Source organism: Aphidius gifuensis, linkage group LG5 (genome assembly GCF_014905175.1).
Source record: "Aphidius gifuensis isolate YNYX2018 linkage group LG5, ASM1490517v1, whole genome shotgun sequence".
NCBI lineage: Eukaryota > Metazoa > Arthropoda > Insecta > Hymenoptera > Braconidae > Aphidius > Aphidius gifuensis.
The window spans coordinates 9,742,347-9,766,974 of NC_057792.1; the positions used below are offsets into that span (position 1 = coordinate 9,742,347).

Consider the following 24,628-nt stretch of genomic DNA (forward strand, 5'->3'; position numbering starts at 1 on the left):
AGAAAGCAGCAACTATTCGAGAGACCACAGAAAAAATTTTCAGAAAGATTATTTCTAATAGTAAACAGCAATCGTGTTTTTCCTTTCTACTGTTTTAATATTTTTTTCAAGATAGCCAGGATTTCGTCGTCTCGTCAGACGCTTTATCCCTTCATCTTTCACCCCCACAGTAAGCGTGAGTTTGTCCACCTTTTTTTCTTTTTGGAAAAGGAGAGAGAGAAAAAGAAATAGTTATTGATTTCATAGATTATTCATGCAATGATAGTATTGTTTCCATTAGTAATTATTGAGTTCGATTATTAGGACGTCCCTTTCCTATAATAACAGAAAAAAAATTTATGCTTGTTATTAACTGCAGCTGCATTCCTTCGTGTACACGTTCTTAATTTATCGTAACACTGGATTTGTTCTATAACAATTTAAAATATTACAAATTATTAATATGTATCTTTACGATTATTAAAAATGTTATTCTCATTCGAGTTCTCGAGGTTCTTCCGAATTTTCCATAATTTACTACTGCTTCCTTATGCTGGATGGTCAGTGCTTGAAAAAAATTAGAGAAGATTATTAATATCATTACCTCTTAATTACTGGACGGCTAGTGTGAGAGAGTAACACAAATTTTATGATCGATCATCGTCGCGAACCTGGCTGACTACCATCTTGTCCTACCTTCCCCCCCCCCACAGTAAGCGTGAGCTTGAGGGAGGCAAAGCCTTACGCTAAGCGACACGTTTATACTTTTATAGAATTGTTGGAGATACAAAGTCTGATGACACGTCCCTGACTAAATATATTTACAACTGCTACACTACCGGACACAAATCTTAACTTACAGGCTGACACTAAACAAACATACAAAACCATACACTACACACACACTATATGCACCCCTATATAATATACTCATTCCAGTTCCGGCCGCCGTGCACTTTACAATCTTGCCTCGCATTATATATTCTCTGACTGCTAATTAAATAAACGTAACCAATAATATTAAATTGTACTTGTTATTATTTATGATCCACCCTCACATAACCAACAGGTTATGGGCCCAGGCATTTAGCCTGAAATTAAATAACAAGCATTTAAATAAATTTTCTCGTTTAACGTACAACGCGTCTAGTGAAAACGTGTAGCGTCTATTGCATCAGAAACCGCGTGTAAACAGTGAGTGCTTATATATATAAAAATTAGTGACAATGGCGAAATCCCACGTTATCTCAATTGATCCATTAAAACATGATAATTATGAAATATGGAAAGTCCGGATGGAATCATATTTATATAAATTGGATCTCTAGGATATCGTATCAGGCGTTGAAACAAAACCTCCAACAGAATGTGATGATTGGAATCAAAAAAATAAACTGGCCAGATGTGAAATAATCCTAGCCGTTTCAGCTAGCGAATTACAAAGTATTAATTCTACAAATACGTCCAAAGAATTATGGGACAAAATTAAAAATGAGCATCAGTCAAGTGCACTAATAAATAGATTGACTTTACTTGCCATGCTTACTCGTTTTAAAATGGATAGCACAAAAAGCATCCGAGATAATATTAATTAATACTTTGATCTTGTTAATAAATCCAAACAAATAAAATTAGAAGTAACTGATGAAATATTGGCCATGTTTTTATTAAATAGTTTGCCTGAAGAATTTGAAAAGTTTAGAATGATAATTATGACTAGAGAGACTTTTCCATCATTGCAAGATCTGCGCTCGAAACTTCTAGAAGAGTCAGATGCAAAATCTATTACAGAAAGTAATGGAAACAGTCAGGGTCAGAGAGCCATGTACGCAAAATCTTCGTTTGGCCGAAAAGGCCCGAGCAATCGAAACTCGTTTTCTCGAGGTGGAAAACGACCAGCACATAAACCGCCGTCACACGAAGAAACAGATGACCGGTATAACAATAACAACAGAGGTGGGGGAACGAATGGACACCGAAGATGGACCCCGCACAACAACAATAACAAAGGTTTTGACAGAAAGTCAAACAATACAATACGCTGTGCAAGGTGCAATGGTTACAATCACCATCCAAAAGCTCGCTATTCGAAAATATTTATAAACATGCAAATTATGCAGAAGAAGAAGAAGAAGATGAATACGATGAAAATATTGAACTCGCTGCAAGTGCTCAAACAAATGAAGAAATCGCATTAATGAATTATGTAAACAATGCTAACAAATCAAACGATAAAAATTTATGGTGCTTAGATAGTGGCAGTACATCACATATCACTGCAAACAATAAGCTATTTAAACAAATTGAAAAAGCAAATTTAAAATTAAGCCTTGCCAATAATGATTCAACAAAAATAAGTGGTGTTGGTGAAATTAAAATAAACATTAATGATGGTAATAAACAAAAGACAGTGAAACTAGATCGTGTTTTATATGTGAATGATTTAAGAACTAATTTACTGTCAGTGTCAAAAATGACAGATAAAAATTATAAAATCCTCTTTGAAAAAGAAAAAGCGACAATATCTGACATAAATGATAATGTACTGATAACAGCAAAGCGAATTGGCAATCTATACTATATCCAAGAGAGCCAAAACGCTGCAAATCTTGCCGAATTTAATTCTAAAAATGACTTTGAAAAATGGCATCAACGTCTAGGCCATGTCAACGAAAAAGATATAAAGCTCATGTGTAAACAAGGAGTACTAAATATACCACTTCAAGAAATTAAAAACTGTGAAGTGTGCGCTCAGGAAAAAGCTGTCAATCAACCATTTCCAAAATCCAATGACGGGAGGACAACAGATTGACTAGAAATAGTCCACAGTGACGTAAGCGGTCCATTTGGACGCCCTTCTCACAGTGGACACAGATTCTACATCACCTTCATAGATGACTACTCAAGATGGGGTGAAGTATACTTTTTAAAACATAAACATGAAGCGTTAGAAAAATTAAAAATTTATAAATCTATGGTTGAAAATTTTACTGGCAAGAAAATTAAAATGTTACAGACAGATAATGGTCGAGAATACTGCAATTCAAACTTTGATAAATTCCTACAAGAAAATGGAATTAAGAGGAGGTTAACTGTACCATATACACCACAACAAAATGGCGTAGCTGAAAGAAAAAATAGAACCCTGGATGAAATGGCAAGGTGCATGATGCGACATGCTGAAATACCAGGTATATTTTGGGCTGAAGCAATCAATACAGCCATTTATATACGTAACAGATGTCCAACAAAACCTTTAAATGGCAAAACGCCTCATGAGCTGTGGACAAATAAAATTCCAAACGTTGACCATTTTCAAATTTTTGGGACAACAGTATATGCCTTAGATAACAAAATAAACAAAGGCAAATATGATTCACGAGCACACAAATGTGTATTTGTTGGATATTCAGACACTTCAAAAGCGTACAGAGTCTGGAATCCAAAAACTCGAAAATTAATAATTTGTCGCAGTGCAAAATTCATGAATGATAAGTATTTTAATAATAAGTACGAAGAAATTCTAGGTGAAGGTGGGGACATGGTGAACCAAAATCCACCATCGAATTCCCTCAAAATAATTATTAATGAACCATCAATTAATAATGAATATGTTTCAGACAATGAATCCATTGATGATTTCCAACTAGCTCCAGAAACACCTATTAGAGAAAATCTACCAGATAGACCAAATAATACATCAATAAGAGATCGTGGTAGACCAACTATATTGAGAACAGGTCGTGAAGGTAGACCTAGAAAATATATCAACAAATAAGAAACAATACAATAGAAATTGTAGATGACTCTGAAGATGAGCTACCAAATGAACTAGCAGCTGATGAAATTGCAAACCTAACTGAAGACCCAATTACAATTCAAGATGCCAAAAATTCTGATGCTGCCAAAGAATGGCAACAAGCAATCGAAAATGAATTACTATCTTAAATTAAAAACAAAACATGAGATATTGTACCAAAACCAAAAGACAGAAAAGCTATTGGCAATAGATACGTCTTCAAGACAAAAGAAATTCCTGGCTCAATTTCTGGCAAAAAAAAAGTCAGATTAGTAGCTAAAGGATGCTCTCAAAAATCAGGTGAAGATTATTTTGAAACATTCTCACCAGTTGCAAAACTCACTTCAATAAGAGTTATGGCTGCACTAGCAGCAGAATTTGGACTCATGATACATCAAATGGATGTCGTAACAGCCTACCTGATTTATGACTTGAATGAGAAAGTCTACATGAAAGTCCCTGAAGGGCTTGAAGATATGCTGACTAAAATATTGTCAGGCAAACCTGTCGGATTGAGTAGGCAGGTCATGTCAGACACACGAATTTTAGTAACAGCAGAAAATTGGAAGAATGAACTCCATAATGAGAACAACAAAGTCTGTTTATTAAGAAAAGCATTATACGGACTTAAACAGGCTGGAGTTCAATGGAACAGGGAACTGGTAACTGAATTGAAGAAATTAGGTCTACAACAGCTTACTCAGGATCCATGCATGTTTGTCGCCAGAGACAAACACGACATCATGATAATATTAATATATGTGGATGACATGCTCATTGCATCTGCTAATATTACGTGGATAAATGAAATGAAATCGTCACTCTCAAAGTTTTGAAATGAAAAATCTTGGTGAAGTAAAACGATGCTTAGGTATAGAATTTAGCAGGCCTAAAGTAAATAGTGTAGTACAATTAAATCAGAAGAAGTACATAGAGGATATTCTTGAAAGATTTGATATGTCAAACTGCAAGCCAGTCTTGACTCCTATCGAGGCTAACTGCAACTTAGAGAAACCAAAGAATATAATAATAATGATGAACCCAAAGACTTCCATGCAAACTCATTGGAGCTCTGATGTATTTAGCCATTTCTACCAGGCCAGACATCTCATATGCAGTAAGCTATCTTAGTCAATTTTACTCATGTTACTCATCTGAACATTGGAAAGCAAAAAGAGTTCTCAGATATTTAAAAGGCAGTATAGATACCAAGCTTGTATATAAAAGAACTGGTAAACAATTGTATGGTGTTGCTGATGCTGATTGGGCAGGTGACAGAAATGATAGAAAATCATATACTGGATATGCTTTCATATTGGCTGGTGCCAGTATATCATGGGAATCAAGAAAGCAAAGAACTATCGCCTTATCTAGCACTGAAGCCGAATATATGGCTTTATCAGAGTCAACCAGAGAAGCGTTATACTTACAAGAGCTATTTCGTCAGATTGGTATGTTAATAGAACATACAACTATTTACAATGACAATCAAAGTGCTCAAAAACTTGTATTTAGCAACATATCATTCTCGCACTAAACATATTGACATTAGACATCATTTCATCCGAGACGTCTATGAACAAGGGCGAGTAACACCATCATATCTATCAACTGATAAGATGCCAGCAGACATGTTAACTAAAGGGTTAACATCCACTAAACTGACAAGTTGCAGCCAAGGACTTGGTCTACAAATAACGTAAACAGCGTTGCCACACCGCCTGAAAGGTGTATCTGGACGAGGCTGAGTAAATGTCTGTATTTTTTCTGTACGGGGGCTGAAGTTGACGCTTGGGTGAGCAACTAAAAGTAACTACATATATGTATATATATTCTGGAGTTTATTGAAAACTGTCCCTCTCGGATTGAGTTTTTGTACTTTTATACATTTGCTTAAAGCCTGATTCGGAAATTTATAATCGGTTAGTTTGTAGTTAGCCTTCCTTCATGCCCCAATTTAAATACATGAAATTTTTTCCATAAAATAAGGTACTCAATCCACGTGTGTTCGATTAAAATTAGAGTGGGCCGAGACGTTTATAATTTTTTTCAATTTTTTTTCAAAATTTTTGAAAAAAATTGAATTTTTAAATACAAAAAAATAAAACAAAATTAAAACATATCTTGGTAAAATTTCATTTTCGGCATATTTTAAAACTTAAAAGTGGAAAATTTCAATTTTAAAATATGCCGAAAATGAAATTTTACCAAGATATGTTTTAATTTTGTTTTATTTTTTTGTATTAAAAAATTTAATTTTTTTTTATTTTTTCAAAATATTTTGAAAAAAAAAAAATTGAAAAAAAAAAAAAAGCATATTAACGTCTCGGCCCACTCTAATTTTTAAGCAAACACACGTGGATTGAGTACCTTATTTTATGGAAAAAATTTCATGTATTTAAATTAGGGCTTTTTTTATGAAAGAAGAGAATTAACATTAAAACACTCTACTTTACCGGCTAAAATACGTCATAAAATTTCCGAAAAAATTCAGGCTGCATAAAAAGCCAAAAACAATGTATAAAAAAATTTTCAACTCAATCCGAGAGGGTCAGGCAGATGACCAGCTGAATTGACTCAGAATGCCCCATATATAGTATATATCACAAAGTTTAGATGTCGCTCATGGTTTAAAGGGAGGTAAACATAAAAAATTCATGATAACAATTTATTTATTTATTATTCAAATTTTTATTTAATTATTGAGTGTTTTTGACTTCCTGATATTTTTTGATGGTACATTTGCCTGAGCCTCATTAGATGACGACTCTTCATCAGTCATTTCAATCATTTGAAGTTATAAAAATCTGTAAAAAAATATACATAGTGATATTGTTTTTAGTGTATTTGTATATAAATTTTACAAAAATACCTTTGACAAAAATATAATTTACTATTTATGTGTTTAGAAAGTTAATATCTTACATGTGACACTTGTACTTAACACATAAAACTTGTACATATGACACTTGTTTTCAAATTATATTGTTTTTAAACAGTAATAATATATATTTGTTTTGTGAATATTATAAATACACACTGATGATATATCACTGGAAACATTTTCAAACAAAAATACCTATATCAAACTGCCTGATACTGTAGAAAGTGTGAAAACAAATATGTGAAAACAAACCGTGTGAAAACAAATATGGTAGACATAACCACAACTACCATCTTGAAAGAAAAAAAGCGAAGGGTAAGTTTATTATACACGTAAATTCGCTTTAATGAAAGACTTGCCTTAAAACTCGGGACCACCAACAACCCAAACTCCTTTTTTATCGACATTAAGTGGCAGTAATGGAAAATACAGAATATTCGAACATAAGGCAAATAATTCTGTATAAATAGCGTACAGAATCTGTATTCTGTACAGACTTCGGATTTTCTGTATAAATACAGATATATCTGTACGTCTGGCATCGCTGAACGTAAACAACAGGTTCTACGCCATCATCTTTGAGAGAAGGTGTTGGAGATACAAAGTCTGATGACACGTCCCTGACTAAATATATTTACAACTGCTACGCTACCGGACACAAATCTTAACTTACAGGCTGACACTAAACAAACATACACAACCATACACTACACACACACTATATGAACCCCTATATAATATACTCATTCCAGTTCCGGCCGCCGTGCACTTTACACTCTTGCCTCGCATTATATATTCTCTGACTGCTAATTAAATAAACGTAACCAATAATATTAAATTGTACTTGTTATTATTTATGATCCACCCTCACATAACCAACAAGAATTACTTCTACTTTTATTCGAATTTGCATATACTTTCTTAACTGAATTTATTTCCGCATATCCGGAAAAATTTGACTCTATATTATTTGGCGATTTTGATTTATTTTCATTTTGATTTGTGGTTACAGTTTCTTCTCCAATTTTATTTATTACTTTCCTTTTTCTTTTTGATGCTATTAAATGCTTTTTTATTATATAGGTTGAATCGTATAATTTCACTTTCCGATTCATATTCATTCTCATGCAATAATTTTTCCTTCAATTCGTAACGTATTTTATTAACTTTTGAATTTTCATTTTTACTCTCACTCAAAGAATTTCCATTAAATTTTTAATTGATGCTCTCGCTCAAAGAATTTTTATTTATAATCTCACTCAAAGAATTTTCATAAATACTCTCGCTCAAAGAATTTTCATTTAATTTTTCATTGATACTCTCACTCAAAGAATTTTCATTTATGCTCTAAATCAAAGAATTTTCATTTATGCTCTCACTCAAAGAATTTTTATTTATAATCTCACTCAAAGAATTTGCATTAATACTCTCGCTCAAAGAATTTTTATTAATGCTCTCACTCAAAGAATTTTCATTAATACTCTCACTCAAAAAATATTTATTTATATCAACATCATTTATTTTTAATAATTTTTCATCGAAATGCCTACCCAAAGGACTTTTATTTTTAATAATTTTTTCCAAAATTGATACTCTCATTCAAAGAATTTTCATTTATAATCTCACTCAAAGAATTTTCATTAATACTCTCACTCAAAGAATTTTCATTTATATTCTCACTCAAGGAATTTTCATTAATACTCTCACTCAAAGAATTTTCATTAATACTCTCACTCAAAGAATTTTTATGTATCATTTCACTCAAAGGATTTTCATTAATACTCTCACTCAAAGAATTTTTATTTATATCAACATCATTTATTTTTAATAATTTTTCATCGAAATGCCTACCCAAAGGACTTTTATTTTTAATAATTTTTTCCAAAATGCCTACCCAAAGGACTTTTATTTTTAATAATTTTTTCCAAAATTGATACTCTCACTCAAAGAATTTTCATTTATATTCTCACTCAAAGAATTTTTATTTATGCTCTCACTCGAAGAATTTTCATTTATGCTCTCACTCAAAGAATTTTTATTTATATCAACATCATTTATTTTTAATAATTTTTCATCAAAATGCCTGCTCAAAGGACTTTTATTTTTAATAATTTTTTTTTTCTTAAATGCCTACCCAAAGGACTTTTATTTTTAATAATTTTTTTTATTGAAATGCCTACCCAAAGGACTTTTATTTTTAATAATTTTTTTTTTCAAATGCTTACCCAAAGGACTTTTATTTTTAATAAATTTTTTTTTTTTTTTTTTTTTTGAATAAATAAAAATTTGAGAAAGTTAAATTTTTTATTAATTAAATTTAAATTTAGAATTTGTAAGAATAATATTAATTCTGTATCCATAGATAATTTGAATATCTTATTAAATGCAAAGGAAATAATTTTGACTCAGACTTGTTCGAATCCCAATGAAAACAAAAAAAATTTTTTTTTTTTGTAAATAATTAAAAATTTTAAACGGTTAAATTTTAATTAATCAAATTTGAATTCAAAATTCGTAAGAATAATATTAATTTTGTATCAATAGATGATTTAAGTATCTTATTAAATGCGAAGGAAATAATTTCAACTCAGACGTGGGTTTGAATCCCAGTAAAGACAAATTTTTTTATAAATAAATGAAAATTTAAAAAGGTCTAATTCAAATAATTAAATTTAAATTTAAAATTTGTAAGAATAATATTAATTCTGTATCCATAGATGATTTCTTATCAAATCTTATTAAATGCAAAGGAAATAATTTTGACTCAGACGTGGGTTCGAATCCCAATAAAAACAAAAAATTTTTTTTTGTAAATAATTTAAAATTTCAAAAGGTTAAATTTTAATTAATCAAATTTAAATTTAAAATTCGTAAGAATAATATTAATTCTGTAACAATAGATGATTTAAGTATCTTATTGAATGCAAAGGAAATAATTGTAGGTCAGACGTGGGTTCGAATCCCAGTAAAGACAAATTTTTTGTAAATAAATAAAATTTAAAAAGGTTTAATTTAAATAATCAAATTTAAATTTAAAATTTGTAAGAATAATATTAATATTGTATCAATAGATGATTTAGGTATTTTATTAAATGCGAAGGAAATAATTTCAACTCAGACGTGGGTTTGAAACCCAGTAAAAACAAAAATTTTTGTAAATAAAAATTAACAACAAAAAAAAAAGTTATTTTTAATTAATTAAAATCCAATCTAAGATTTATAAGAATAATATTAATTCTGTATCAATAAATGATTTGAATAACTTACTTAGCGCAAAAGAAATAATTTTAACTTAGACGTGGGTTCGAAACCCAATAAGAACAAAAATAAAAATTTTTTTTTGTAAATAAATAAAATTTAAAACGTTAACTTTTAATTGATTAAATTCAAATTTAAAATTTATAAGAATAATATTAATTCTGTATCAATGAATGATTTGAGTAGTTTGTTAGCTTTTATTAAAAAGCGAACGATCTCAATTATTATACGCATTCGAGCGTTCAAATCCAAGTAAAGAAAAAAAAATATTTTTTTTGTAAAGAAATTTTTAAAAAAAATTTTAAAAAGTTAAACTTTAATTTAAAAATTTATGAGAATAATACTAATAATATTATAACAATGAATGACATAAAAAGTTTATTAACTTTTATATGAAAGGAAACAATTTCAATTTAAATTTGGGAGGGATTTGGGCCTTGGCTAAATATGCCGCTTTTCCAAGAAGGCCGTCCTTTTCGTAGTCTATTTTCCCTTTCGCGCATCGTGTTTTTCTTTTTTTGAATTTATATTTATATATTTTTTTTTTATTTACGGGGCTTTATTATTTCATTTTATGTATAAAAAAAATTAAATTGTTTTATTTAATTTATTATTAATAATTAATATTATTATCGAATACAAATCATTCAAAGGGTTAGTTAACTCTCGATTTCTTAAAGAAAATCAAGTTAATAATTATTATTATTCTTAAATAATAATTATTCAAAGGGTTAATTGAATTTCAGTTATTCGAATAAAATCAAATTTTTAATTATTACTATTATTTAATAGTAATTATTCAACAGTTATTTGAGTAAAATCATATTTATAATTATTATTATTATTGATAAGTAATTATTCCACAGGCTAACTAAATTCTAATTGTTTCGACAAAATCAAATTAACGAGTATTTCTATTATTGAATAATTAATTCTCAATTATTTAAAAAGAATCAAATTAATAGAAATTATTATTATTATTGAATAAAATATATAAAAAAAACTTGAATTCAAGTTCCAATTGTTTACAACAATGGAATTACTATTTATTATTATTATAGTACCAATAATCAGACAGGTTTATTTGCACTCACTTATGTCATTTGTTTGTTAGTTATAATTATTATCGTTATTGGAGTTAGTTATTCATAGTTAAATAAAGCAAAAATATTTTAACTTGTTTACATAAACAGTACAACTTAATCCTCCGATTAGTCATGCAACCTTTTCTCACGCTATTATTTTTTTATTTTATTTTTTTTTTCTTTTTCTATTTCTTTTATTTGCTATTCGTCGGGCCCAGTTGTCGGCTATCGTAAAAATTAAAAAGAGGGCACTTTGACCGTGAAAAAAAAAAAATGTACAATTTGGGAAAACCCAACAACCCCCGGGTAGTAAAATAAATAAAATAAAAGTGACAGGGTCACAAATTTTATCGGTTTTCCCCAAAACTATTGAATTTTATTACAATTCTTGTAACACAAATAAAATTTTTCTTTTAATGTTTTTTTTTTTTTTTTTTTTTCTTCACAAAAACGTGTTAAATTTCATAGATAAATAATTTTAAAATGTTTTTAACCTTTTTCTCCCCCAAAGAAAAAAAGATTTCCAACACAAAAAAAAAAAGACGCCAAGCTACAATTTTACCGCGTAAGAAAAAATATTAGACAAATAATTTTTAACCACAAAAAAAAATATGACAATAAAATTTACCGCGAATTTTTCCGCGCGCGTAACTAATTTTTTTTTGGCCTGATTTTACCCTCCGCGAACGCGTTTTATCGTCTTGAAACCGGACGAGCCCCCATGAAATATCGTAGCCGGATCATTTATTAGACAATCAATATTGCCCTTTAAAATAATCCAACTAGATATGTAATTAATTTAACCCTGTTTATCCTGCGCAGCCAGGGCGCATAAGAAAAGTAGGGCGACGGAATTAATGTAGGGAGAGGTAAAAAGGAACCTGAAAAATACGCGAGAATGGTACACAAATTGAACACAAATAATTTATGAAAAACTTGAGTCAAACACAAAAATTATAATGTTAAATGAAATGGTAAATTTATTATTAAAATACCACAACTTTACCAATGGTATTGATGTTCAGTAACAGATAGTTGAATTTGGAACGACGTGAGTAGTTATATAGGGCCGGTTCTAGGCCACGGTGAGGGGACCAGGGGACAGGGTCGGGATCAGGGGTCAGATCGGGGCAGGGGTAAAAATCTCGAAGTTTCTAGAATCTACGAGACGGTTCTAGAACATTCGAGAAAGTTCTTCAAATGACGTCATGGTTATTTATTCAGAACGTCATATTTCTAAGAATGGCTGGAAATGATAAGAAATACTTGTTTATTTAAAGTATCAGATTATTGTGACATCATCGAATATTTGTTTGTTCAAAGTATTGGTTTATTTAAAATGTGACGTCATTTATTAAAATGTGATAGTCTCGATTCCTTATATGGAGGGGTAAGACCTATAAGAATGCAAATTTTTTCGTCTAAAAAATTAGTTTTACGACATTTATCGTGCATGTAACATTAAAAAAAAACACAGTGATCTATTGCATAAAAATGGCAATGATCGTTGACCTTCAAGGATTTCAATTACCTGATCAGTTTGTTCTGAAAGAATTTGCAAGTATAAGTCTGCATGATGAACGAATCGATCATATACTATTCAAACCACCTGGATCATGGAAGGATGTACCACAGAAATATCAATTGATAAACAATTGGTTGACACGAAATTGGCATGGCCTAACATGGCATGACGGTGATATGCCTTTTGAAAAAACATACAAGAAAATGACTGAAATTTTAAAACCAGCTGAGTTTATTTGTGTCAAAGGATTAGAAAAGAAAAAGTGGTTAGAAAATATTATTGATTATTCAAAACCAGTAATTGATCTACATGATTACGGTTGTCCAGCTTTGAAGAAAATACGAATCCTTCTTATGAAAATGATAAATGTGGATATGAAAAGATCGAACATATGAACTGCTGTGAAAAACGTTTTAAATTTGAAACACTGGTACATATCGATGTAAGTATATGAATCCATAATATCCTCGAATTAATATTTTTCATCCGGTTCTAAAAATTAATTTTTTTTTTTTTTCAGGTTATTGGAAGTACATTGCTGGGGTGAATCTACAATTTTTTCACAATTTTTATCATCAAATGCATCATACATTGATAAATTCAGTGAATTAAAAAGATTTCATGAAGATTTACGCTGCTTTTGGGAAAGTATGGAACTTCTGAAAAAAGATTTCAATGTTGAAACACATGAAGAAGTACTTTCATGTCACAATAATTAAGCACCTCTGATTTTTTTGTCTACACAACGACCATGGGTCACAGATCTTCATCAGCTCGTTAAAAAATATTTCGATGAATCACCATATACTGACTTTGAACAACTTATAAGCGATTTATTCAAGCTATGGAACAAAACTGAAAAATTGGAACATCGTATTCAAGGAAAAGACGAGATAAATATAGAAGATGAAATGAAAGAATAATTTTTTTTTGTAACAAGAAAAAATAAATATATCTTTTTTTTCAATTAATTTTTTTGTTGTAAATATTTTTTTATCCTATTCATATATTTGGTAAAGGTTAAATAAAAACACTAATTTTATTTTTTAATTTTTAATGAAAAAAAAATTTATTTCATAATGTTTAAAATTTTTTCACATTTTTTAATCAATATTGGATTGATAATTTCACTCAATCGTTGAATTCTCAAGTTGAAACGTTCATGATCACGCGCAAGTTGTTTCCATTCTCCACATCGTGCAGCCTTGTATGCATACAACCATGTATACATCATATGAATTTTAGGTGTTGAATTGAAAGAAACTTGATTCTTAATTATCCTTGAGTTTTTCATATTTGATATTTTTATATTGATTTGGCTTCTTCTCTCCAATTATATGACTTTGGTTCATTGAATTTTTTTTCTTTTTCTTCATTCAACAAACAAGTTTTATCTGAATTCTCCTTAGCAGATTTATCTTTGCTTTTAAACATTTTTCGTGTTGTTTCATCAAAAGACGATTGATTAATGAGAGATTTTTACGTTTTTCTCTCCTATTTATACCAATTTTCGTACTGAACCACTGATAGGTTTGTACTCTACAATTCGATCATGTAAAATTAAACAGTAAGCTGATGTATCATCAGGAAACTGTTCGACTGATTCGATTTCCAAACGTATATCCACAGGTCCACTTTTAAGAAATTCATTTTGTTTAGAACAGTCTATAACAACAAGTGGTGCTTGATTTAAAAATTCTGTTTTTGTTAATAATGGTTCTGGCTCTTTCCCAAAGTATGATAATTGAAAATTTGTAAACATATCATAGAGCAGAGCAAATTGATTCTTGCTTATATCAAGATTCAAATTTCCATATGGGTAGGATTGTGAATTCAAAAATAATTTCACATCCCGCAAATTGCAATGATCAAAATGACTTGCATTTTTATCAGCTTGATTTTTACGTGCAGTTTGAAATCCTACAATCACATATCTTGGTTTCTCGAGTTGTGTTGATGTTTTTACACTCCATATATGTTTTGAAGTTGCAGGAAGTAGAGGGTAATCATACAGCTCCCAGGCTCGAAAACTCAGTGAAATAGCTGGATCTTTTGATATGTAGTTTAATAGTTGAATTTTTTCTTTATCTGAGACTCGAATATATGGTACAACCCATTCTATTTTTTGAATAGCAATTTTTGCCGTTTCTGCTGCTATTGTTTTTAGGTATGCATTGGTATCAGTATTTGATCTTGTAAGAATGAGTTCATGTTTTGCATTAGTAATCACTTTACGATAATCTTCAGCAAATCCAAGTAGTAAGCTCAATGGTATTGATATATCAAAGTATCCATTTACATTATTTATAGCAGAATCAGTCCAGCCTGAATTTTCCAATAGTGCTTCCTGATTAGGTGTGAGTGATACATAACCTTTCATGATAGTTGTGAGTCCCACATTTTTACTACGATCTACTTCAACAGCATTTATTTCATAGCGGACTTCTTCAAATAAATGAGCAATAGCCATTTTTACTAGACTTGTAGTATTTGCAACAGCAGTTCCATCATTTTTTGTAAATTTTCCTTGAATATGTGGAGTACTTTTAGATGGTAGTATGCAAAGATCTTGATGTTGAATTCCAATTCTTATTTCATCATTATTATTGAAAGATGGCGCTCCATAGGGTTGATGAGCATGGAGTTCATAATGAGCTATAGACTCATCAAAAACAATCGAATTTTGAATATTTAGGATTTCTTCCATGGTATAGAACAAAAAAAACAACACAATTTTACTTTCACTTTATTTGACGTGGTTTGAGATTGAGACTCTTGAGAAATTGAACGTTTGGACGTGTTAATACTCGGAGTGTCCGATGATGACTGATGGATTTTCGGCATGTTGGTTTATTTATATAACTGTTTCCAACTATTCTCTTTTGGAAGACAATACCCATTATTTTATACTCTTCACATGAAGTCTTATTGTTATGACTTCTCCTCGGAAATTTACTAAATCTCCGTCTTGATCAACAATTTTTAGCTGAAGATGATGTATTGCTCGGACGGCGACTGGTAGATAAATGACATGTGAAGGTACTTCTATGATCTTATATCCTGGCGGAACACCAGGGAAAAATTCATGTATAGTATGAACTTGTTGATTATTTACATATGCACCTGTTGTTATATTACATTCAACACGTAAAGCATTCACTTTTAATATTGTCACTGGTAAATCAGATTTATGAGTTACATTAGGTTCTAAGATTTGAGGTAAAAATCCTAATAACCTTCCAATAGAATCTTCAGGAATAAAATTTATCGGACGATCACATTTAAGTTCACAACACAGTTCACTATTGTTTGGTTTAAGACTTATGGAGACCATTTGCAGAAGGTATTTTTCAATGTCTTCGATTTCATAACTTCCTGTCGGTATATATAGAATAATTTCACTTTCATAACCAATATAAAATTTATTGTTATGTAAATCAATATTAGGTATCGAATTAGAAGTAAGTAACTCAACAAGTCCGACAACATAATTTTTCTCAGGTGATAATTCAATTGGTGGATAATACTGTGCTTCTAGCACTGATGATGTTCCAGACAACGTCAACGTAAACGAGTCATCCATGACTGATGGATGATTAATAGTTGTTATCGTATTTATAACTGTTCAGTTAAAAATTTCAGACATAAATGTCCGCAAATTACTGTATCATAATTTTGAAATTGCTGATAATTATATTCAATGCTACCAACATCGAGATATTTTACAAGATCTGCAGGTGGTTGTAAATCGCCAAAGCTATCGAAATAAATGACTTTATTATTCCTTTTTTTATATGCTACCCAATGCGTACCAGAGCCAACTTTGTCATCGAGATTTATAATGGCTGATTCATATTTCCATGGTTTAGTAGTTGGTAAATCATTTTTATGAAAACTCCTCTAAAATATGGAATATTCATAGCTTTAGCGTATTTTATAAGATCAATATTTGTGAGTGCTCGATGTGGTAGCTTTATATGTTTTTTGCTGGTTTTAAGAATAAGCCCATTCCTTTCTTATGTGGCTGGAGATATAAGCTTTTACCCAATGCAATTGTTTTCATTTTTGTGTTGTGACGTTTATTTTCTTCAAATTGTCGTTTGGCAGCACTCGCATCATTTATTGCTTTCGTTATACTAGCAGCACCCCCACTCAATGCTCCAACAGCACTTAAACCAGCAAAAAGTGGCATTATAAATGGTAAAAAACCACCTATTTTTGATGGTAATGGTAGAATACGTGGCATTTGAATTCTTTCTCGCCCTCCTGCTTTTTTTATAGCATCACGTGCACCCTCAAGTGCACACTTGATAGGATTTTTTCCTGGTTTAATAAATTCTTTTGATAGGTTTATAATTTTTTTAAATGATGTTTTTTTCCCTATTTTTCTCGTCTTCTTTTTCAGACCCATACCCAATTTTGATTTAACTTTCATTGTATTGGCTATACCCCAAGCAGCTGTTTTTTCACCAACGGAAGAATCTTTTGCAAGTACACGTTTCCAAGCTCTATCAGCTTGGTTCCTGACGCTGATATTATCTCGGTTTTCAGAATAAGCAATATCGTGCTGTTTACAAGCAGCGTCTAATGGATTTATACCAGGATCACCTCGAGCTAACCTTTTTGATAATTTAGTACCTGGTCCACAGTATTGATAGCCCGGAATATGAAGTTCAATAGGAAGTTTGTTGATTAAAGTATTGATGAGACCTTTTCCACTTTTTTTAGAACGTCTGTGCACAATCATAATGTTTTCAAGACTAAAGCTAAATCTATAAAAACTCGGTATTTATAGGGAAATAGTCAGTCGTGAATATAGAGTTTGCTGAGCAGAATGTAAAATTACCAGTAGTCAATTTTGACGGTGTTGTTCAACAAAGTTCGAGTAAAAAAAATCGAAAACGACATGGTAAACTTTTACCTAATAATGTGCGAGGAATCTTTTGTGGCCCGTCAAATTGTGGTAAAACAAATGCTCTCCTAGCTATAATTACCCATCCAAATGGGCTACGATTCATGTATATGTTTATTCGAAATCTTTAAAATCAACCAAAATATCAGTTCTTAGAAAAATACTTGAATCCACGAAATGTATTGGTTATTATCCATTCAATGAAAATAGTGTGAGGTTGAAGAACCTCAAGCTGCTTATCCAAATTTAATAATGATTTTTGATGATGTTTATGTGAAAAACAAAACAATATCAGAGCTTTTTTTTATATGGGACGTCATCAAAATGTTGATTGTTTTTATCTTTCTCAAACTTATGCACGTATACCCAAACATTTAGTACGAGATAATGCAAACTTTATCGTCATTTTTCGACAAGATGAAATGAATTTAAAACATATTTATAATGATCATGTGAATACTGACATGACGTAGATTCCGAGATTTATGTTTAAATTGTTGGGATAGCGATAAGCATGGATTCATTGTTATCGATAAGGACAGTGAAATTAAAAATGGCCGATATCGTAAAGGATATGATTGTTTTGTTACTATAAATTGAAAAGAACTTTTGAAAAAGAATGAGTTCAGAGAATCAGTAAGTATGAGAGCATCAACATGACGAGTAAAATGTTCGATGAAGAAAAAAATAATCTGTATCAGATTACAAAAGCTAGCGATGCAATAAGACGTGAACATAAAATGTTAAAAATGAATCAAGACGCTTCAGAAAAATATGCAACTGATATATTTAAGCCTATTGTAACACCTTTAGAAAAATTGGTGAATCAAACCACAAGTGATATAAAAAACGGAGTGAAGAATGAACTTGAAAATGATGTTGAAAAAGAACGAGCAAATGAGGGAGATGAGGATGCTGATAATGATGTTTTCTATGAATCTTTCGATAAGTTTGATGAGGATCCTGTAAGAAAGTCACTTGATCATACATCTTCTACACTAGATACTTCTTTTTCGAAAAATAATGAAAAATATATGAAAAAAGTCGATGTCAGTAAAACTCGATCAACAGGATTTCTAGTACGGAAACTTGATAATAATCTTATGTTTGGAAACTCAAATATTAAATTTGAAAATAACAAAATCTTTATTGAAGATGAAACTTATCAAGAGACGCCAGGTTTATTGGAACTCCTTTCAATTATAAAGTTGATGACTCATTAATAAATAATGATGATAAAAAAAATTTTATCAAAATTATTAAATTAACAAATGCTCAGTATAGATATTTCAAACCTAATGGTGGACTGAGAAAAGAAACAAATGCCAAGTATGAAAAATATATTTTACCATACATAAAATCCTCAACAAAAACTGGTACATCGTTACCTCGTTATAAGATTACAAACAAAAGTAACAAATTGGACTACGTTTATTGGGATGATCCCAACGAACTTGTTGATCGTCTCCGATTAATATTAGCTTCTCAAGCCGCTGGTAATCTCAGTCATACAAATGAAATCATTTCTATAATTGAAGAATTAAGAGAGCTGAAATTATCTATTAATTTATATGCATATAAGGCTTGAGCTCAGTTACTCACAAGCTGTCAAGATGAGTATTGATATTTTTGGACGACAATCAAAAAATAAAAGTTCATTACAAAGTGTTCGAGGTCCTCCAGGTGATGGTTTCAAACGAACATCAGATGGACATTATGATATAAATAATAAACGATTGTGTAATGTTGCTGATCCATTGGAATCAAATGATGCAACATCTGTTAAAATTACCAAGACAATTATAAAAGAAGAAACACGAATTTTATATCAATTAAATAAATCTCTACGTGATGATGTTGATAATAATAATATAATAACCAATTCACTTCAGTCTCAATTTCAAGAGTTCATTAAGAATTATCGTCTTGAATTTGATACAGCGCAAAGTCTTTCACTTCAAAATATAGAATCCATTCAGACATTGGAGTCCAGATTAACTTCATCGAATAGAGCTTTTGAGAATTTCAAACTGAATTTTGAAAAATCACTCAACACATTGAGCACTGAAATTGGAAATTTGGAAATTAAAATAATAAAAAAACTGACAATCTTGGATAATCATCTCAGGATACTTGAAAATCGTTCTAATGGATCATAAAAAAGCAGTAGTTGCTCATGAACTACACAGACCTGCTCGAAGAAATTATACTCGTCGTCATGTTGACATTAAAGGATTTGATGAAACTTGGCAAGCAGATCTTGTTGATATGCAAGCTTATACGTCTGTTAACCGAAACTATAAATATTCGCTTACAATTATTGATATATTTTCGAAATTTGCATGGGCTATACCAATAAAATCAAGAACTGGGAAAGATGTTACAGCAGCGATGAAATCTGTGCTTGATGAAGGACGTATACCACAAAATTTACATGTTGATCAAGGAAAAGAATTTTACAACAAGGAATTTGAAGCTCTTTTGCAAAAACATAAGATACATATGTACTCAACATACAGCAATCTCAAAGCATCAATTGTTGAACGCTTCAATAGAACACTGAAGAATAAAATGTGGGAAAAATTTACTTATCAAGGATCCTACAAGTGGATAGAAATTTTACCACATCTGCTTAAAAATTATAATAATTCAAAACACAGAACAATAAAGATGAAAGCAATAGATGTTACGAAAGAAAATGAAAAACAACTATTGAGAAATATTTATAAAAAATTTCAACACAATCGTGATATCAAAAATAAATTCAAGATTGGTGATAAAATTAGTAAATATAAAACTGTTTTTAAAAAAGGTTATACACCAAACTTCACAACAGAAATATTTACGATTAAGGAAGTGAAATATACAGATCCAGTGACATATACACTCATAGATTATAAAAATAATCCAATTGAAGGAGGATTCTACGAAGAAGAGTTAACTGAAGTTAAATATCCTGATATTTATTTAGTTGAAAAAATTGTGAAAAAACGTGGCGATAAGTTATATGTAAAATGGTTAGGTTTTGACGATACACATAATAGTTGGATAAATAAATCAGATCTGTAAAAAAAAATAAATGTTTTTTTTTTTTTTAATAAAATAAACTCTGTGAAAAATATTTTAATTATCTTTTTATTTTATAACCCCATGGTACAGTATCCGTAGTATTTAGTAACAATTGTCTCTTATCATCTAACCAACTTAAAGCTATTTTCTTTTGTGCAATTGTATTTACTTTATGTTTTTTACTTCTAATTAGATATTGAATTTTTGTTAATAAATTATGTTCAAAAAGACAATTTTTATAATCATCAAAGGTAATTTCTTTTAAAGTTGAACCTTTAACACCTTTGGCTTTTTTAGCATCTTTTTTTTCTCCGAGTACACGGAATGTATAGAGTTTAGCTCTTAAACCAATAAATTCAGTTATAATTTTTCCACAACTTTCATCTTTCATTAATCCTAGTACTTTTTTATTTACACGAGGCATTTTAAAAATATTATCTTGAGAATAATCAGAAGTATCGAATTTATCTAAATTTTTTTTCATTTCTTCATAAATATTAAAATTAAAATCATATAACAAACTATCTGTGTCGTGGTACATCAATTTTGCATTGTTACCAAATCTAGATTTTATATAATTATAATGAAAATCATATAGACATGTTTTTGATATATCAAGTATTGAAAATCCTACATAAACTGGTTTATTGAAATGAATTTTTGTCCGATTCATTTCAATAATAACAATGTCTTCTCCAAATACTGTGAGGCTATGGAAATTCGGTTGTTGAATGTAGTATTTAGCACCATATCTGTTTTTCCATCTGGTGACCATTTTAACATCTTTTTGCTTTCTTACATTTTCAATAAATTTTCCATATACAGCATTATTCAAAAGTTTATAATAATCTTTTTCAAATTGAGTTGTTGCCTCTTGTCTTTTTTTCGTATTCAAATCTATGTATTTTTTTAACCAAGATGACTGTCTAAATTTGAGAACTCGATGAATTTTTAATAATTTCATACCGAGTTTTAAATATTGTTTGAGATTTTTATAATGAATAATATATTTTTCTTTTGGATAAAAAGTTGTCATTAGTTTACATTGTTTAGAATTAGGTGATATTTTGTGCTCTGGACACAATGGAAGATCTTGATGGAGTTCATGTAATTCTTCAGGATATTCAAGATCGACTTCATATATATAGCCTGTAGAAGAGTCGTCAGGTTGTAATAAAATGTCTTCTAAAGACCACTGATTATTATCCCACTCAAAGCCACCGTATGGAAGATGTTGTGACATTGCCATTCCATATAAATTATTAACATCAAAGTACATGAGGTACGACTCATCTTTGATTGTATCATACTCCATACCCATGTATGGATTGTTGGCTTTTGCATAACGATTCGGACATACAGCTACTCCACCTCGTATTCCTTTCTCGATGAATAAGAGTTGTTCAGCATCTGTTAGTAATTCCAATTTTACACCAGTACATTTCAGCATACAATCCCATGAGAATCCTGGTGTTGTATAGTAATGAAGAGGATCTAAGTTGTATGATGATAAACAGTTTTTACGAAAATTTTCAAAAATATCAGCTAACAACAAAACATCTGTACGTAAATATAAATCTGAATAATCACCAAGTGTTTTGATTTCAAATTTTTTCCAAACTGTTTGGGCATGTTCATAATCATCATTTGAAATATTGCTGTTATTTAATCTTGAATAAAATTGATCAATAAATGGAAGTTTCATATCTTCTAATCTATTCCAGCTATTGATGTATTCATATGGGAATACTCCTTTTCTTTTTAATAATTGAAATTTTTCTGGATCTTCACAATATTTTTTTAGTAATTTTTTTATCGCAATCAGCTAAGTTTGAAGCCAGTTTGTCAAGACTAGTTGCCATAAATCTGTAGGAGTCGATGAATCTTAAATTTACTAGTCGGCTACCTCGTTTATTTAAACATGGATACTTGATTTCTTTTGTAAAAGATATATATTTTTCTTTGTTGATCGGTAAAATTCTAATTGGGCCCTCAAACATGTTTGCTAGAGTTTGCAAAAAAAAGTGTGAGTCATAACCTGAGAGATTATGAAATATTACTGGTATCGTATGTGAATCTGTATAGTTGACATTACATTCAGGATGAGCTGCTCCACGATAATGGCCTGTGTAATGGCAGTGATCGTGATGCCTGATCTGTGCAGGAGAAAATTCATTTTCACAAATATGACATATTTGAGCTGTTTGAAAATCCATGATTTGTTCTTGAGTAAGAGGCTCCATTGGTATTGGATTATTCAAAATGTCATTTACTTGTTTCGTTCTTTCTTGAAGTTCTCTGACAAACCACTCTATACAATCAGGACCACGACGTGACTTGAATTCTGACAGAGACTTGTCATATGTACAATGAAAATAATATGCAGCACTGTGCGGCACATGATTGTCTGAATCATTCTCTCCAGGTTCTAAAATACATTCAAGATCTGCATAGATGACAAATGGTGCTGGTTCTTTGAATCGGTGATTTTCAAATTTCAATATATTTTCACCTTCTTCTGGTAAAATCATTCTCACTTTATTATTATTTTCACAGTCAGTTAAATGTTTTTCATATGAATTTTGAATTTTGAAATGACAAAGACAACGATCACACAACCACTTTTTATGATAATTTTTCGAAATTTGTGAACTGACAAGTCGCGATAAATTTCGTATCCAAGCAAAATGAAATATTGGTTCATCAGTTGAAAATCCACTATTCATAATGAGTAAATGAATTGTGGGTTTTAATGACTTGTGTTTACTCAAATACACTGGTGCTATTTCATATTTATCATAAATACCGTAGACATTTATTGATAAATCATTCATAACCTCAAATTTTGGAATGTCACATAACATTATTGGAAAATTTATCCCATCATAATTTAGAACTGTCTTAAAATCAGGGTATGATGTGGTACGATAGCTGTGCGATTAAGCTGGATACAAAGCCGCTGTGATTGCATACAAAAAACAGTACTCATCATTATTTTTAATATTTAAAACTGCTTTTTTTATTTGGATACTCTTTGGCAATTCGATAAATGTTGATAAACTACCTCTCAATGGCTCATAACGATTAATATTAATCATCAAATTAATAATTGCTCTTAATGTCTACCCAGAATCTTTTTCTTGAAAATCTTCAATTTTTGTGAGAAATTTTTTTGTTAAGTTGTCATTGAACCAATTTTTCAAGTCAGTAGTTGGTAATATCACTTGATTTTTTGTATTAAAATATTTTGTCTCATCGATAGGTTCACCATTTTTTACAATTCTAAATTTACAAGCTAAAACACCATTCACTTTTAAATTTTCATGATTTTTGAGAATATTTTTTAAACGGTTAATTGTCATTTTTTTAGAATCCTCTAAAAATGAATGTATATCAGTATGTTGAAGATTAACGATAGTCCCTGATCGTATTCGACCCTGGAATGCTGAATCACCATCTAGCCACTTCACTCTATCACTCAGTTTTTTAATATGTCCAACACCAGCACCATGTTTTCGTTCACTTTTAAATTTTTCACTCAATAATCTTAGTTGGGATATTGTTGTTTGAATTCTTAATTTATCACCAATTGTTTTGGCAGCTTTCAATGCTTTATTTAAAAGCCGAATATTTTTTTTTTCGAATTTCAACCAATTTTCTATTTGATCTGGCGTACGAATTATTTTATATGCTCCATCCATAATCTTTATCAGTTTGAGACACTGCTCTGAACTCATGTTGTTCATTTATTTGAATGCTCACGTAATCAAAAAGATCGATAAACTGACAGAGCCGTATTACAGGCTTACAGGCTTTATATAGCATGAATTAGGAATTTTCTGGAACAATTGAGAATGTTTTGGAACAGATCAAGAAACTTCGATGGATCGATGATTCAAGAATATATTGAAAGCATTATCGATATTTTTGAGAATAATCGGAAACATTAAAGAACATTCGAAAAAGATTTTAAAACACTCGAAAACATTTTGTGAACATTCGAAAACATTATACATTCGATGACATTTCCATTACTTTATGGAACATTCTAGAACATTCAATGAAATTTCGAAGACTCTTCTAGAACATTTTTTTTACTATAAAAAGAGTGCGATCG

At 30.2% G+C, this 24,628-nt stretch overlaps 1 protein-coding gene across 1 annotated transcript; it reads right to left on the reverse strand.

The window, feature by feature from the left end:
* Nucleotides 1-14,028: 14,028 nt before the first annotated feature.
* LOC122856340 lies at nucleotides 14,029-15,237 on the reverse strand. Its single transcript, XM_044158026.1, has one exon. It carries the CDS (start codon nucleotides 15,235-15,237, stop codon nucleotides 14,029-14,031), a length of 1,209 nt encoding a protein of 402 aa, XP_044013961.1.
* Between the last annotated feature and the right edge of the window lie 9,391 nt (nucleotides 15,238-24,628).